Source organism: Mus musculus, chromosome 6, assembly GCF_000001635.26.
Source record: "Mus musculus strain C57BL/6J chromosome 6, GRCm38.p6 C57BL/6J".
Taxonomy (NCBI): Eukaryota; Metazoa; Chordata; class Mammalia; order Rodentia; family Muridae; genus Mus; species Mus musculus.
Genome location: NC_000072.6, coordinates 29,142,795 through 29,158,042, shown reverse-complemented (window position 1 = coordinate 29,158,042; position 15,248 = coordinate 29,142,795). Strand labels below are relative to the sequence as shown.

Genomic DNA, 15,248 nt, shown 5'->3' with positions numbered 1-15,248 from the left:
AGCTCGTGTAGCCCAGGGTAGCCTGGAGTTTCCTAAGTAGCCAAGGATGGCCTTGAATATCTGATCTTTCTGCCACCTTCTAGTCCTGGAACCACAACACTACAATTTTTGGTGAAAATTTCTAGTATTTAATCTTAGGCTAAACTTGAAAGGTCTCATGACAGGAGCCCTTTCTTCATTTGGAGTATCCTGGACAAAGCTGCTAATAAGTGCATATTAATTCTTACATTCCTCTTTTCTGGTTGGGCCACTATTCATCAATACCCATGGGCTGATGGAAGAAGGGTCAGCTTAGTTCTTTCCTAACTTGAGCAAGATTTCCATTGATTTTTGAAGTATTTTTAAATACTCATCTTTTAAAAAAAGATTTTCTTATTTTTATGTACATTAGTGCATGTGTACCTGCAGGCCAGAAGAGGGCATCAGATCTGGTTGTGAGCCACCATGTAGTTGCTAGGAATTGAACTCAGGACCTCTGGAAGAACAGACAATGCTCTTAACCGCTGAGCCATCTTGCTGGCCCCACATTTACAACTTTATCTCATATTATCTAATGTATGGTGGCTGTGTAAAAAAGTGGACTTTCTGTTGTTAAAAGGTCAAGAATTAAAGAGAGCAACTGGGAGGATTTTTAGTTTTGTATTTGTTTTGTAACAGTGTCTTGCAAGATGGTCCAGGTTGATCTGGAACTCAAGATCTTCTGGCCTCTCTTCTCTTTAAGAACCAATAGTTGGGCTGGAGAGGTGGTTCAGTGATTAAAAGCTAAGCTCACAGCCAAGAGAGCCAATAATCTCAGAGGTGGCATTTCTCTGTCTCCACCAATATGTTATTGTCTTTCGGTGGGTGGGAAGTTGGGGTATTAGAGGAAGAGAGAGTCTCTGATTCCACCTCTCTGTTGGACAGGACGGACTGTGGCTGTGGATTGGGCTGTGGCAAAGGACAAATACAAAGATGCCCAGCATGCTTCTGCCCCAGGTGAGAGGTGTTGCTTCTGCACCAGGTGAGAGGTGTTGGTTCTGCCCCAGGTGAGAGGTGTTGCTTCTGCCCCAGGTGAGAGGTGTTGCTTCTGCACCAGGTAGGAGGGTTGTGAGGGCAAAAAACTCCTGTAGTTTTTTTGTTTTGTTTTGTTTTTGTTTTTTTTGAGACAGGGTTTCTGTACATAGTTCTGGCTCTCCTGGAATTTGCTATGTAGACCAGTTTGGCTTCAAACTCCCAGAGATCTGCCTGCCTCTGCCTTCCAAATAATGGGATTAAAGCTGTGTGCCACCATGCCCAACAGTTGTTGTGTTTTGATAAAAGTATATCGAAACTTTCCTGTCATAGTCTATAATGGGAATGTTGGGCTGGAGATACCCAGGGCATAGATTAGTCCCTCCCACTCCCCCCACTTAAAAAAAAAAGCATCCTGGGAAATCTCCAGATTTCTGTAGGCTCAGCAATGCTTGTCAATTGACGTTGGATTGCCTGGTGATCTGATCGCTGAACATCGGCTCTTTTGAGTCTAAACTCACTTCTGAGGTATGAGTGAGAAGGCCTTAGTTCATTTCCCTCACTCTGTTCTTACCTCATACTAATGACCACTGAGAAGAGAGGGCAGGACTGGAGGACTCGTCAGTTAAGAACACTGCTTTCTCTTCTAGGGGGTCTGAGTTCAGTCCCCAGCACCCACACGGCAGCTCACAAACATCTGTAACTCCAGTCCCAGGGGATCTGACACCTTCTGCCTTCTGAGGGCCTGTGTGCTCACGGTACATAGATACATTTGCAGACAGAGCACTTTTATATGCATAAAGTAATAAATTTTTAAATTAAAATAAAGAGAGAGAGAGAAACCACTGCCATTATGTCACCAGAGTCTCAGAGACTATCTCACATCAAAGCTAAGGTTCATGGAGGCCAGAGTGAGCGGTGTGCTTGCTGTGGTGTGTAAGTGCTGGTCTCTGAAGAGTTTTGGTCGCTGTTTCTCTCATTCTGGAGCGAGTTAACCTTCATTCAGGCTTCTGAGGAGGACGAGAAGAAGAGGAATCTATTCTAGGTGGTGACAGCTTTGGGTTTTTTGTTTTGTTTTCTTTTATTTTTACTGATATTGTTTGCTGTCATTTTTTGGTGTCTGTTAGGAATTGAGCCGTAGACGACTCAGATGCCCAAACCCTCAGGTGCTCAACTCTCCCCTAGAATTGATGTGATATATCTGTCTTAGGGTTCCAGTGCCGTGATGAGTCACATGACCATGGCAACTCTTATAAAGAAAAACATTTCATTGAGGCTGGCTTACAGTTTCAGAGGTTTGGTCCATTATTATCATGGCGGGAAGCTGGCAGCGTGTAGGCAGCCATGGTGCTGGAGAAGGAGCTGACGAGCCCTACATCCTGATCAGCAGGCAATAGGAAGAGAACTGGTTTGAGCTTCTGAGCCCTCAAAGCCCACCCCCCCAGTGACACACTTCAAGAAAGCCACACCTACTCCAACAAGGCCACACATCCTTGAGTCCCCTATGGGGACCATTTTTTTTAAACCACACCTGCTGTATATCTTAAATTCTCACTAGATTATTTGAAAACCTAATATCATACAAAGCTACATAATAGTTGTTATTCTGAATTGTCCAGAGAATATTGACAAAAATTTAGATATTCAGTATGGATACAGTATTTTTAAAAGACCGTTTTTGGTCTGTGGTTAGTTGAATCTGAGTATGTAGAACTGATAGAAATGAAAGTCTGATTGTATAGGAAGAAAAACTAGGAAATCTTGAAAAACCAAAGAAACTAGGTACTTGAATTATTAGTTACTCCTCTTAAAATAATCTTGTTTTAGACAATACGTGATTTCCTGTCTTTATCCTCCCCATAGGTGTAAAGAAGAGCAGTGACCGGAAGCCTAAGGAATCAGGTAAGAAGAACTGCAGGGTGGAAGAACAAGTAGAAGATAGTGATGATGAAGAAGATGATGATAGCCATGATGACGAAGAAGAAAGAGAATCAACAATAGCTTCTCCTGTGAGTGTGCACAAGAGGTATGTGCACATTCTGAGAACTAGGGAAGACCGCATTTCTCCTCTTGCCTTCACTGCGAACTTGGCCCATGTAAGAAAGCTCAGCCGCTTACATATCAGCCCCGATGATGAGATCCGAACTGTGCTGTTGCAGAGCAGTCAAGAGAGCAGCTCCCGAGGAAAGCATCGAGGAAGACGACTCCTACGAGGACAGTGACCTGGAGGAAGGAGGCAGCTCCTATGATGAGGGGACAGTGGACAGTGAGAGCAGCGCTGAAGATCAAGAGGATGAAGGTTTGCTGGTATCTTCCTAAACACCGTCCAGCTTTGAATAAATTAACGAGAAGTGGACACCAGCTCTGCCCAGGCTTCTTGCAAATAGTTTCTATCAAATTTTTAACTACTGAACAGACAACCTTCATTTTCATTTTTTTTTTCTAATGCTTTTCTTCCTGTCTCTGTCCCTCTATCCGCTTTCCCCTCCCCTTCTCTTTTGAGTCCGGGGTCTCACATAGCCCAGGCTGACATTGGCTGTGTAGAGAATGAACGTGACCTTCTGATCCCCTGCCTGTGCCTCCTTGGTGGCTTATGTGGTGCAGGGATCTAACATACAGCACAGGCACTGCTGACTGGCTGTGTCTCCGCTTCCCTCTGCCCCCTTTTTTGAGCCAGGTCTCCGATAGCCCAGGCTGGCCTCAACTCAGTATGTAGTATGTAGAATGCCCTTGATTGAACCAGTCCCTGCTGCCTTCAATGCGCTCTAACCCCAGAGCCGGGATCCCCGGTGTGCACTGCTGTATCCGCGTCATGTGGCACTGGGGCTGGAACCCCGGCTGCATGCGTGCTGGGCAGTCATTTCCCACCTGGGCCACAATCGGAGACCTTTTGTTTCTTTATTGTTTGCTTTGTTTTAAAGATGAGTTTGAAATGATTGAGAATTTATCGTTTTCCTTAGAGAATTTAAAACCTAGCCTTAATATTGAGGGTGTTACCACTTTTGTCTAAGTTGAATAACTAGATAAACAGGATATAATACATGTTTATATACTAAATAGGCTTTTTAAAAACAAAACATAACAAAACAAAAACAAACCTTTTGAGTTGATACGTAGATAAAATAAGTTAAAAAAAAAACCTAAACAGTTCTGAGTTTGAGATGAGGTAAAGAATTATAAATTCAGCACGGGCTTCCAGAACACAATCCTACAGACTAGTGGCTCGAATAAGACAGGTTTATTTTCTTATACTTCTGGAGGCTACCTGTTTCTGCCTAGAATGCTGACCTGCTCACTGTCTGCAGATAGCTTTACCAACGTGTGGGGTCAAGGAGAGCAAAACAAAGCAAATCAAACAAAAACCCCAAAACTCCGGTCTTGCTTCCTCCTTAATAAGGAAACTCGTCCTGTAGAGTAAGGCTCTGCCCTGTACAACTCCACTTACCCCTGATTACCTCTCTGAGGTCTCCTCAAATATAATGACTCTAGGAGTTACAGGGTTACTGTGTGAGTTTTGGAGAGGCACAGTTCAGTTCATAACCAGGACTTCTGGGAGCATCTGTAGAGCTATGACCAGGTCCACGTTGCTCCCTTTATTAAGGACAAGTAAGGCAGGACATGATACAGTGCGAAACGGCCGAGAGTTGATTCCCAGGGCATGGGGGTTTTTATTCAGCTGTTTTGCCTGTATTTCTGTAAGCCTGGTGTTTTGGTTTGGCCACAGAAGAGACGGAAAATCAGCTTTTCCGTTCCTGAGGATGGAGTCAAGGCTTTCACACTGAGGACACAATGAAACCTACGACTTGGATTCATCTGCCTCCTGTCATTTTCTTTTTTGAATCTGAAAACTTAGTGGGACTCGGATAAGAAGTTAAAAAATATAGTACAAAGGAGCTTAATGTAGAAACCACAAGTTCTTCACCAGCCCACAGTTCTCCAAAGTAACCTCTTTTTTTCCCCAGAAATTTGTCTGTACACACATGGCATAGAAGTGGTTTTCTTAGTTTTCATTTTGAAGGGTCTCACAGTGAAGTCCGTGCTGGACTTGGGCTTGAGATCTTCATACCTTGGTGTCTCAAGTGCTGGGGCTCCAAGCATGAACCACCACACCTACTGTAATGTTTATTCTTCAAGAAGTGAGTTTCCTCTTCATCCAGATTGTTAACGTCTTAGACCATATTCCCAGAGACAATCACTATCATGTTTCTTGTATGCCTAGAGAACATTTTAACACATTTATAAGCAGAAACACACATACATGCAATTATAATATAATGTGTGTGTGCATGTGTGTGCACATGTGTGAATGTGGCCACAGCAATATATGGAAATTTTTTTTTCCACACCAGTACCACACTGGATTATATTGGTGTTTTGTTTTGCCGACTTAAGTAAAAAGTAGTATTTTTTTTCTTAAACTATGCCCCTTCCTCTCCCTTTCTCTCTCTCTCTTGAACCCGTGTCCTTATTTATGTTAAATGCACATTCTACCACTGAGCTACAGCCTCAGCCCCTCTGCTTTGCTCTGCTTTAAATATTTTAATATATCTAGTCATTACACTCTTAGTCCATTTAAACATTAAAAAAAAAATTATATGGAATATTTAAGAAGTTACCCTTTGCCATATGACTTGCATTTGTCTTTGAGTTTTTTGTTTTGTTTGTTTTGTTTTGTTTTTTTATTGTTGTTTACATTAGATGTTCCAGTCTCAGAGAAAAAGAAGAGGAAGTTACCCTCGGATGTGACGGAAGGGAAAACTGTCTTCATCAGGTATGCTCGCCTAATACAAAGCTATGTGTCCCCTTCACAGGTTCCTTGCTGACCTCGCCTTCCCTCACTTGCATGCCTCTCCTTTCCCCTCTCCCCCACCTTCCTCTGTCTCTCCCTCTTTTCCTCTCTCCTTTCCAGAGCACTAGAGTTAGATGCACATCTGGGGGACACACGAGTGAGAAGTGTCAGAGCAAGAGCTCAAGTGGGGGAAGGGCTGTGTTAGGGAAGTAGACTGACAGGGCTGGAGAGATGGCTCAGTGGTTAAGGGCACTGATTGATCTTCCAGAGGGCCCAGGTTTAATTCCCAGCACCCACGAAAAAGGATACAACTGAAAGGATTGGTACTTGTCTAGAGTCTGTTTGAGAGTTCTTGAGAGGAGCCAGGGAAATTTCCATTGGCCGTCTGAGGTTAATTAGAGAACCACTGTAAGCAGGGTCTTACTGTGTTGGGGAGAACATAATTTGAGAGGCTTTTGTTCCATTAGAATAGCCTTTCCTAGGGTGTTCAGGGGGGTTCTGAAATTGAAATATTTTAGGGAATATTTTACAGATGATTGGGGAGGCTCTTGACACATGGTGAGAGGGACGGTCTGTTACAAGGTTTGAGGTTGGTGTGGAAAGGTTGAGGGAATTTGGCTTTGGTTCCTGGGTTGAACTTGGATGTGATAGGGACAAGTGGTCAGTAGTGGGGGTGAAGCATTGGCAGCTGGAGTGTCGGTGGCGAGAGGGACTGTGGCTAACAGAGGGCTTTGGAGAGAGGAGCAGAGAAAGTAGTGGGCAGCACTGAAGGAGGATCAGTAGGGTTTAGGGGAGCACTTGTTGGATTACCTTGACCCAAGTGAGGGCTTGGCCACTGAGCGTGTGTGTCAGAGAAGAGATGGCTGCGGCTTTAGTTATATCTTGTAATTGGGAGTGTGGGATTTGTTCAGAGTGTTTTTGATGTCTGCGGACATCTCGACAGCTAATGAATTTAGGGGAGTCAGCTGGCAGTGATATTGGGCAATCATTTAGGCAGAAGAAAAGTAGGAGTGTGAGAAGCAAGATGAGATGTGTGAGGAGCGGATGATCAGGAGAGAACAGGATGGAGGGTGAGGATGGATTCACAAGACAGGGGCAAGGGAGCATCCTGGACTGAAGGAGGGTTAGGCATGTCTGGGTTATGTAGTCGGGGAGCCTGCAGGGAAATGGAACGAGTCATAAAAGTGGGGCAGCGGCTTGGTAGGCTGCAAGGTAGGGGTTGAGAGAGAGATAGGTGGGGTGGGAGGAAGAAAGTCCAGAAGTGGCAAGGTATAGGGAGTGTATCCAGTGTGAGTATTCAGGCATCCATGAGTGGAGAACATGAGGTTAGCGATAAGGAGTGGAGATGGGCAAGGGGGTTTACAGTGAGGTGTCCATGGTTGCCATGACAAGAGAGAACCCAAGATAGGTGACTTGGAGAGGTGAGCTTTGGAAGGTGAGTCAGTCACCTCTGGAGCTGAGGAAACTGAGGAGTGAGGTGGTGTCTTAGGATTTTATTACTGTGAACAGACACCATAACTAGGGCAACTTTTTTTTTTTTTTTTTTTTTTTTTTTGGTTTTTGGTTTTTGGTGTTTTGAGACAGGGTTTCTCTGTGTAGCCCTGGCTGTCCTGGAACTCACTCTGTAGACCAGGCTGGCCTCGAACTCAGAAATCCACCTGCCTCTGCCTCCCGAGTGCTGGGATTAAAGGCGTGCGCCACCACTGCCCGGCTAAAGCAACTCTTAAAAGGACAACATTTAATTGGGGCTGGCTTACAGATTCAGAGGTTCAGTCCATTTTCATCAAGGTGGGAGCATGGCAGCATATAGGCAGGAGTTAAGCTAAGAGTTCTATATCTTCATCTGAAGGCTGCTAGCAGAATACTGACTTTCAGGCAGCTAGGACTATAGTATTAAAGCGTATGCTCACAGTGACACACCTCCAACAAGGCCACACCTCCAAATGGCCACTCACTGGGCAGAGCATATACAAACTATCACATTCCTCTCTCTGACCCCCATAAGCTTGGTTTAAAAACACATGAGTCTATGGGGACTATACCTAGCTATAGCATAATAAAAAAAGTACAGTTAGTCTAAATTCCAACCAAAGTCTCCACAGTCTATAGCAGTCTCAACAATGTTAAAAGTCCAAAGTTCAAAGTCTCTTCTTTGATGCATCCAGTCACTTAACTGTATTCCCCAAAGCAAGACAGGAAACCAGCTGGCCAAACTCTAAACATCTCCATGGCTGATGTCAAAGTGGTCTTCAGATCTCCAACTCCATTTTCATCTTTGTTGACTGCAAACTTCTTTTTTCCTGGGCTGGTCCACTCCCTGTTAGCAGCATTCCTCAGCAGATACCTTATGGCTCTGGCATCTCAAAAATCTTGGCATCTCCTAGGCAACTTCAATGTTACAGCTTCTTGTTTCAATACCTGGGATCCACACATGATCTTCTAGGCTCCTCCAAAGGACTTGCTTCACTTCTCCAGCTCTGCCCTCTGTAGCAGTCTAAGCTCAGGTTGATCCACTCCACTGCTGCTGTTCTTGGTGATCATCCCATGATACTGACATCTCCAGTACACTGGGGTCTTCTGCTGCAACTAGGCTTTACTAATAGCTTCTCATAGGCTCTCTTCATGGTGCCAAGCCTTAAATCCTTTGCATGACTCCTGCAGTCCTGGGCCATCAACTGGAACTGAGGCTGCACCTTCACCAATGGCCTTCTGTGGCTTCTCACAGTGCTAAGCCTTAGCTATTCCCCATGACTCCTTCATGCCTTCAAAACCAGTACCACCAGGGTGACTCTTACACATTACCAAGTACACTTGCAGCACAAAGTACAACCTTGGGTATATCTGGAACACAGCTTCTTTGTGCTCTCAGAAAATAATTCCCAGAAGATTTCACTTCAGTGATACTGGTCTCTTCTTAATCACTGTTATTTTCTTAGCTCCAGCTAACCAACATCAATTGTCCCAATAGTCCCTTCTATTCTGGACTCTAAAGCCAGAGCCACATGGCCTAAACTGTTGAGTTCTGCTGCCTGCTGGGTCAGAAACATGGCCCCTTGGTTCTATTACATTATCATCAGCTTTGTGTTTTCCAATTCCTTAACTGCCTAAGCTGGCTGTCCTGGAACTTGCTCTGTAGACTGACTTTGAACTCAGAGATTGGTATGCCTGTCTCCTAAGCACCAGGGTTAAAGCTGTGGTCCACCAAGCCTGGATTTAAATTTTTCTTCACCTAGAACATGTTCTGTTTTAGGCTGGCCTTGAACTCAGAGGTCTGCTTGTCTTTGCCCCCTGGGATTAAAGGCAAGTACTACCATGCCTGGACCTAAAGTTTGCTGGGAATCTTGCCCCAAGGTCACTACTTCCTTAATTCAGTTTAATATCCTTGAACACAGGATTCAGCTCCATTTCACTTCCTGGTGCCCCTTTAAAACTCAAACCATATATTTTATATTTTTCCTTTCTAAGCTTGCTATGCTTGTTTAAAATGCTCTTCATGAGACATAACCAGAGAACAAAGTCTATGATGGGCATTTCTAAGACTTCCTTTGTCAGTGCAATTAATCTGAGTCTCTTCACCTTAGCCTCAGGCAGACTCTTCAGCAAAGGGCAAAAAGCAGCCACATTCTTCACCAAAATACCACAAAATACTCTTGGCCACATACTGAAATTCTCTGAAACCTCTTGGGCCAGGTCTGCACAGTTCAAATCACTCTCAGTAACAAAGCCTTCCATATTCCTACTAGGATGGCCCATTAAGCCCCACTTGAAGCACTCTACCGCTTTCCAAATCCAAAGTCCCAAAATCCACTTTCTTCCAAACAAAAGCACAGTCAGGTTTATCCCAGCAATATCCCAGTCGCTGGTACCAATTTCTGCCTTAGGAGGTTATATACTGAAGCCAGTGGGAGGAAAAAGGGAGAAGGCCAAGTCTATAGGAGTGACTGACCAAAAAGTTGGGGACTGTTTCTGAATCCCTGGGGAAGCACTGTCCCGTTGGGATTGTTGAGTATCAGGATCCGTCTATGCGAAGGCAAAGAAAGATAATGGAGCTGGATATCAGGAGTATTGAGGAGAAGTGTCTTTAAGATTTAGGACTGAAAAATGAGAGGTGTTGTCAGGGATCATGGCGAGGACAGCCTAAGGGTTAGAGACGTGAAGGGTGTACAGGGGCAACAGTTAATGGACTGAAGGCCCAGGGCTAGGTGGAAGGTTCCCTTAGGTTTTTGACTGTTAATATGGGAGCACTGTAGGGTGATGAGGTGGGACATAGAGACTGTTTAGATAAAGGACACTGAATGAGGGCTTTGAGGCCTAGGCAGAGTAGGGAGAACTGGGGTTTGAAGATGTGGGCAGAAGGCCTTTGAGTATGCTAGAGGGATTTATGATGTGCAGCAAGGGAAAGAGGGTGGTATCCCATACAGCGGATTGACTAGAGGAGGCAGAGGATAAGAGGTTTAGGATTTCAGAGAGTGAGAGCATGTACAAATAGGGGCTGAGGAAGGAAAGAGGAGGGGTGCAGGAGTATCCTGGGAGCTGTTGTACGAGAAAAATTTATGCTTGAGTGTGCTAGAAAAGACGCCCTTTCCTAATAAGGGAATAGGGCGTGATCAAGTGAGGAGTAACAAACCTAGAAAGGAAGGTTAAAGGGGGAGTCTGGAGGGGTGTGGAGGACTGCTGTGTATTCAGGCCGTGGGACCCAACAGTAGCACAGAGCAGAGGAATGAAGTCCAAAACAGCTTCTCACACACCTTAAGTTAATCACTTTCTCAGACCTTTATGACTTACTTATGCTTTTGTATCTTCAGAACTTAACACATTTCCTTGGACTGTCATAATGTCAGAGCTGTGTATACTTTAAATTACTTTCTTAGACCTGTATAACTTGTATCACTCCCCCCCCCCCCCCCCCCGAGACAGAGTTTCTCTGTGTAACCCTGGCTGTCTGGAACTCACTCTGTAGACCAGGCTGGCCTCTAACTCAGAAATCCTCCTGCCTCTGCCTCTCGAGTGCTGGGATTAAAGGCGTGCACCACCACTGCCCAGCCTTTTTTTTTTTTTTTTTTTCTTAACCTACATAACTTTTTTTGTCTGTTTCTTATAAGCTTTAGAAATTCAGGTATTAGTGTGTAGCCTGTCTATAGGAAATGGACCGAGCAGGCTGCTGGGTGTTGGCTGTTGTTAAAGCTGCAGCTACTCACCAATGTCACCAGAGACCTGAGAGGGATAGATTTGAGTAAGAAGTACAGTTTAAATTGTTTTTATAGCAATAAAAATGACAAAGACTTACTTAGTCATTTGAGGCTCACATGGTTCACTGCAGAAGCAGTCCGTCTTCAGTTGTCTGAAAAGAACTGCATTTAATAGTTGTCCCAGAGCAGCAGGCCTTTGGCTGTCAGACTAGGGCTGAGGAATTCTTCCTGTAGAGGAAGGGCGGCCTTGGGAACATTGACCTTATTCTGATAAGGCAAAGTATAGCAGTCAATCCAGTGTCCACAGCTTGTGTGGATTCCTGCTGCGGGGGAGGGGGTGGCAGTTTTCCCCGGGGAGCGGTTAGTGTTGCGGTCCAGGTGGAGTCAGCTGCAGTTGTTCCCCATTTGCCTTCTTTGGAGACCTTAACGTTTTCTTGTTAGAAGGAGCTCTCTATTTATTGTGGGAAGTTTTTTATTGAACATTTTAAATGCCATATTCAGCAGATCTCTGAGGAGTTTGAGGGCCATATATTAAGTATACCCGATTTTAGGCTTAACCTTGAAAATACATATGCATGAGGCTAAAGAAAACTTATTTTTGTAAACCATAAATGTAATAAACTTCTTGTCATTACAGAATATGACTTTTGTATGGCCGGCTTTAAAGCTGAAGTCAGTGTCTGGCAGGAAATGGTTAATAAGTTGGGCTGATGGTGAGGGCTTTGGTGGAGGGAGGGTCAAATGAGAGAGGTATCTGATAAGGCAACCATAAATAAATTGTATTGTAGTTCAGTCAACAGTGGAGAATTTGGCTTTAGGAAGGGAGCTGGGAAGAGGAAGTGGAGGCAGTTGTAACAGTAGCGTAGCAGCAGAGGGAGAGCTGGCGTCTGGACGGTAGGTGGTGGGAAATTGGCTTTAGGATTGGAGTGGGCTTGCCATCAGGCTGAACGGAGGGAGCTTTTTGAAGAGACAACGGTGAGGGGGAGGGAGGAGCTGTTAGGTTGCAGCTGGAACAAGTTCTGGGGGCCACAGTGGCAGAAGAGGGAGTGAAGGGTAGGGGTCACAGTAGCCCAGACATGGACATAAAGAAGCTCCAGGACTTCCAAGAAGGACATTGCGCAGGCCCAGAGGGACCCAAGAGAGCTGTCAGACTTAGCAGGCAGCTCATGGAGGAGATAGCGAGGAAAGGATCTCACTGTGAGCCAGACATAGGGCTCAGGAAGCTGCAGTTCCTAGGGAGACTGGAGAGAAGATACGGGGTTGTTACGGAGTGTTGGAGGGCAGACTGGGCTGTGCAGAGTGGCAGGGCTGACGTGGAAATAAGTATAGCTGGGCGGGCAGTTGATGGGTAAGGAGAAGGGGGACCTCCTGTAGTGGGGGCCTGAGGAGTGTAGCATCCTTGCTGAGGTAGGCTCAGGCAGTGTGGGCTGTAGGGAGGTGTGGGTGAGGTAGGCTGCATGAGCAGCCCAGCAGCTGGTGAGCACGAAGTGCCTGCCAGTCAGTACTCCTAAGACTGAAATGCTGCAGAGGCTTACAGTGTCATGTAGGACTGTTCAGAGAGTGTAAGAGTCACAGCACAGGGCTTGGAGCAGCAGAAGGGAAAGCAGAGATGCATTTGGGAGCTAAAGTGCACTATTAATGTGTTTTACTGGTGCAGGAAACATTTCTATCACCAGTGGAGGCCCGTGGGTCTAAGTTGAGAGACTGGGCATCTTCATGTATGTATCTTGAGATCTCTGGGACAAAGGGGTCACAGCAGACTCATGTCACCAAGAGAGAGACCCCAGTGGGCCTAAGGAAGAATCTAGAACCTGTGGACAGGGTTTTCAGAGGCGGAGGACTCCAGATCTTAGCAGTACAACCGCCCAAAGTGAAAAGAAAGCTTTGCTAACCACACAGAACTGAATGGAATGTACTTATCAAGTGTAGGAATGTAGGGAGTTTGGGGGGAAACTCCCCAGTTAGCCACTGTTGGATGGAGAGGAGGGTGTGCATGGGAGATTCTGTAGGCCAAAAGCAGATTTGGCCTCATACCTTCAACAGCAGTCTGCAACTCCAGTTCCAGGGGCGAGCTGTAATAAACCCTTTCCCCACCAGCTTGCTTTTGGTCATGGCTTTATCACAGCAATAAAAAGCAAACTAAGACACCAGCAAGCACTCTGCCAACTGAGCTACATCCCAGCTAGCCTCTAGCTTCTCTTTTAAAGTCATGTCCAGAATACAGAAAGATACGCCTTTTGTTTCCAGGGGAATATACAGAGTGGAGTTAGGTCCTACTGCATTTTCTAGGTCAGGTTAGTTTACTAAATTGTAGGCAGACTGCTGAGTGAGATGGCTTGGTACGAAAAGGCTTGACACAGCCTGACAACCTGAGTTTGATATTCAGGATTTACATGCTGGAAGGAGAGAACTAGATTCCTACAAATTGTCCTGTAATCATCACATGCATTTCATGGTGCACATGCATGTATATGCATACTAAACATTTTAAAAATACACAAAAAGCTTTAGCTTCTCAGATTAAGGATATTCAATGTATGGTTCCTGCTCTTTCCTTTTCCCTTCCCCCTTTCTCTCTCCCCTTCTCCCTTCCCGTTTGCCTAGTCATCTCACCGTGACCTAGTCATCTTAACATGTTTTTCTTTTGCGTTATTTTGAAAGATTTTGCCCTCGTTAGAAAATTTTAACTGAGATCCAGATTTCATATAAACATGGCGGGGAATATGTCTAATTCAATAAAAGAAAAACATGTTTCTTACCAGACTCCCGTGAAAACTTCTGGTTGTAATAAGAAAAACTAATTTCAGCCCCAGTGAGTGAAAGAGAACAGACTGGATGAATACTGGTTTGTTCACAGAATCGGTGTTGTCTAGATGCAAATCTTGAGTAGGCAGTGAAAGTCTGGGAAATTTAGATTCCCGCTGCTGGAGGTTGTGGGTCTTTTCTCTAGGATGCCATCTTTAAAAAAAAAAAATGAAGGCACAAGGTATTTCTGTAAAGTGTATTACTTTAAGGGTACAGCTAAGCAAAGTTTTCATTTATATAGCCACATGATTATCAGGTCATGCTATAGCATATCTGTATCATTCCAGTATCTGTGACACTTCAGTTTCGAAGTTAATGTATCTATATCTGCAGCTTTTAGTTTTTTTGGCTTTTTTTTTGTCTATTAAATTTTAAATTTTCAAGTGACAGAATCTGATATAGGAAGGTTGGGACATAGGGCCAGACTGATAGACCAAGGCTTAGCCACTAGGGGCCGCTCTTGTGTGCTACTGCTATTTTGAAGAAGGGAGAATGGATGTGAACAAGGCAGACATCATTTGTCGATGTCTAATTCATATACCTCAGATCAAAACTCAAGGTCTTGCTTTGTCACTGAAATTCGTGTGACCTGTTTTTCTTCCACAGAAATCTTTCATTTGACTCAGAAGAAGAGGCACTTGGCGAGGTCCTCCAACAGTTTGGGGATCTTAAGTATGTCCGAGTTGTCTTGCATCCAGACACAGAGCATTCTAAAGGTACTGCCCTCGGCTGACCAGGCCCGACATCAGGAAAGAGCATAAACCATGCCGTTCTGGTCGGTACACAGTCTGTTCTGTCTCTGGCTTGGCTTCCATTAAAAGCCCAAGGACATTTTGAGATTGTCCTTCGTGACGTGGAATTCAGCAATTTAATGGCTTTGCCAGCCTTAATTTTGTCTCAGCCTTTAAAGCTCTTGCTTACTTACTTTAAGAAAATGAATTCTATTTGTTGTTCTCCTTTGCATTTCAAATGTGATAGCATCTCATGGGCATTAATCATTCTACATTGCTCAGAATTAATAGGGAACTTTTTTCTTTGATGCTTTTGTTAGAGATAGAAACTGACAGAAACTTTGTTGCATGGCAGCAGTCAGAGGGAAACTATGTATAGGAGTGGTGCGGGAATATTATCCTCATAGTGCTTGTTACTCTTGAGGGATCAGCACTCATTCTAGCACAGGGCTGAGTATTAGTGTGTGAACAGATACACATAGATCGCATTAGCCTGTTTCTAAGCTCTTACCCCATGGACTGCAGCCGTTCTGTTTAAGCTTCCCATTACTCTGTGTTTGCTTTATCCTGACATAAAGAAAGCATGGCTTACTCTGCTCCCATCTCAGAGCATGAAGTCTGTTCTGATGGGAGCACAGGCAGAGCCGCTCATCTTCATGCTGGGCCAAGAAGTCGAGAAAGGGTGGCTGGTGCTAACGGTCTGCTCTCACCGCATCCTTGATTTTGCCCACGCCCCTAGACCAT

At 44.7% G+C, this 15,248-nt stretch overlaps 1 protein-coding gene across 2 annotated transcripts in view; it reads left to right on the top strand.

The window, feature by feature from the left end:
• Rbm28 (RNA binding motif protein 28) overlaps nucleotides 1-15,248 on the top strand; it is a 41,152-nt gene that overhangs the window by 6,682 nt on the left and 19,222 nt on the right. The window contains exons 6-10 of one of the 2 annotated variants that reach the window (NM_133925.2): nucleotides 904-975; nucleotides 2,854-3,016; nucleotides 3,150-3,289; nucleotides 5,689-5,761; nucleotides 14,380-14,489. In NM_133925.2, the coding sequence (NP_598686.2) occupies nucleotides 904-975; nucleotides 2,854-3,016; nucleotides 3,150-3,289; nucleotides 5,689-5,761; nucleotides 14,380-14,489 (558 nt within the window). Of the gene's footprint in view, nucleotides 1-903; nucleotides 976-2,853; nucleotides 3,017-3,149; nucleotides 3,290-5,688; nucleotides 5,762-14,379; nucleotides 14,490-15,248 lie in introns of those variants that run through there. The other variant, XM_030255573.1, reaches the window with a different exon arrangement.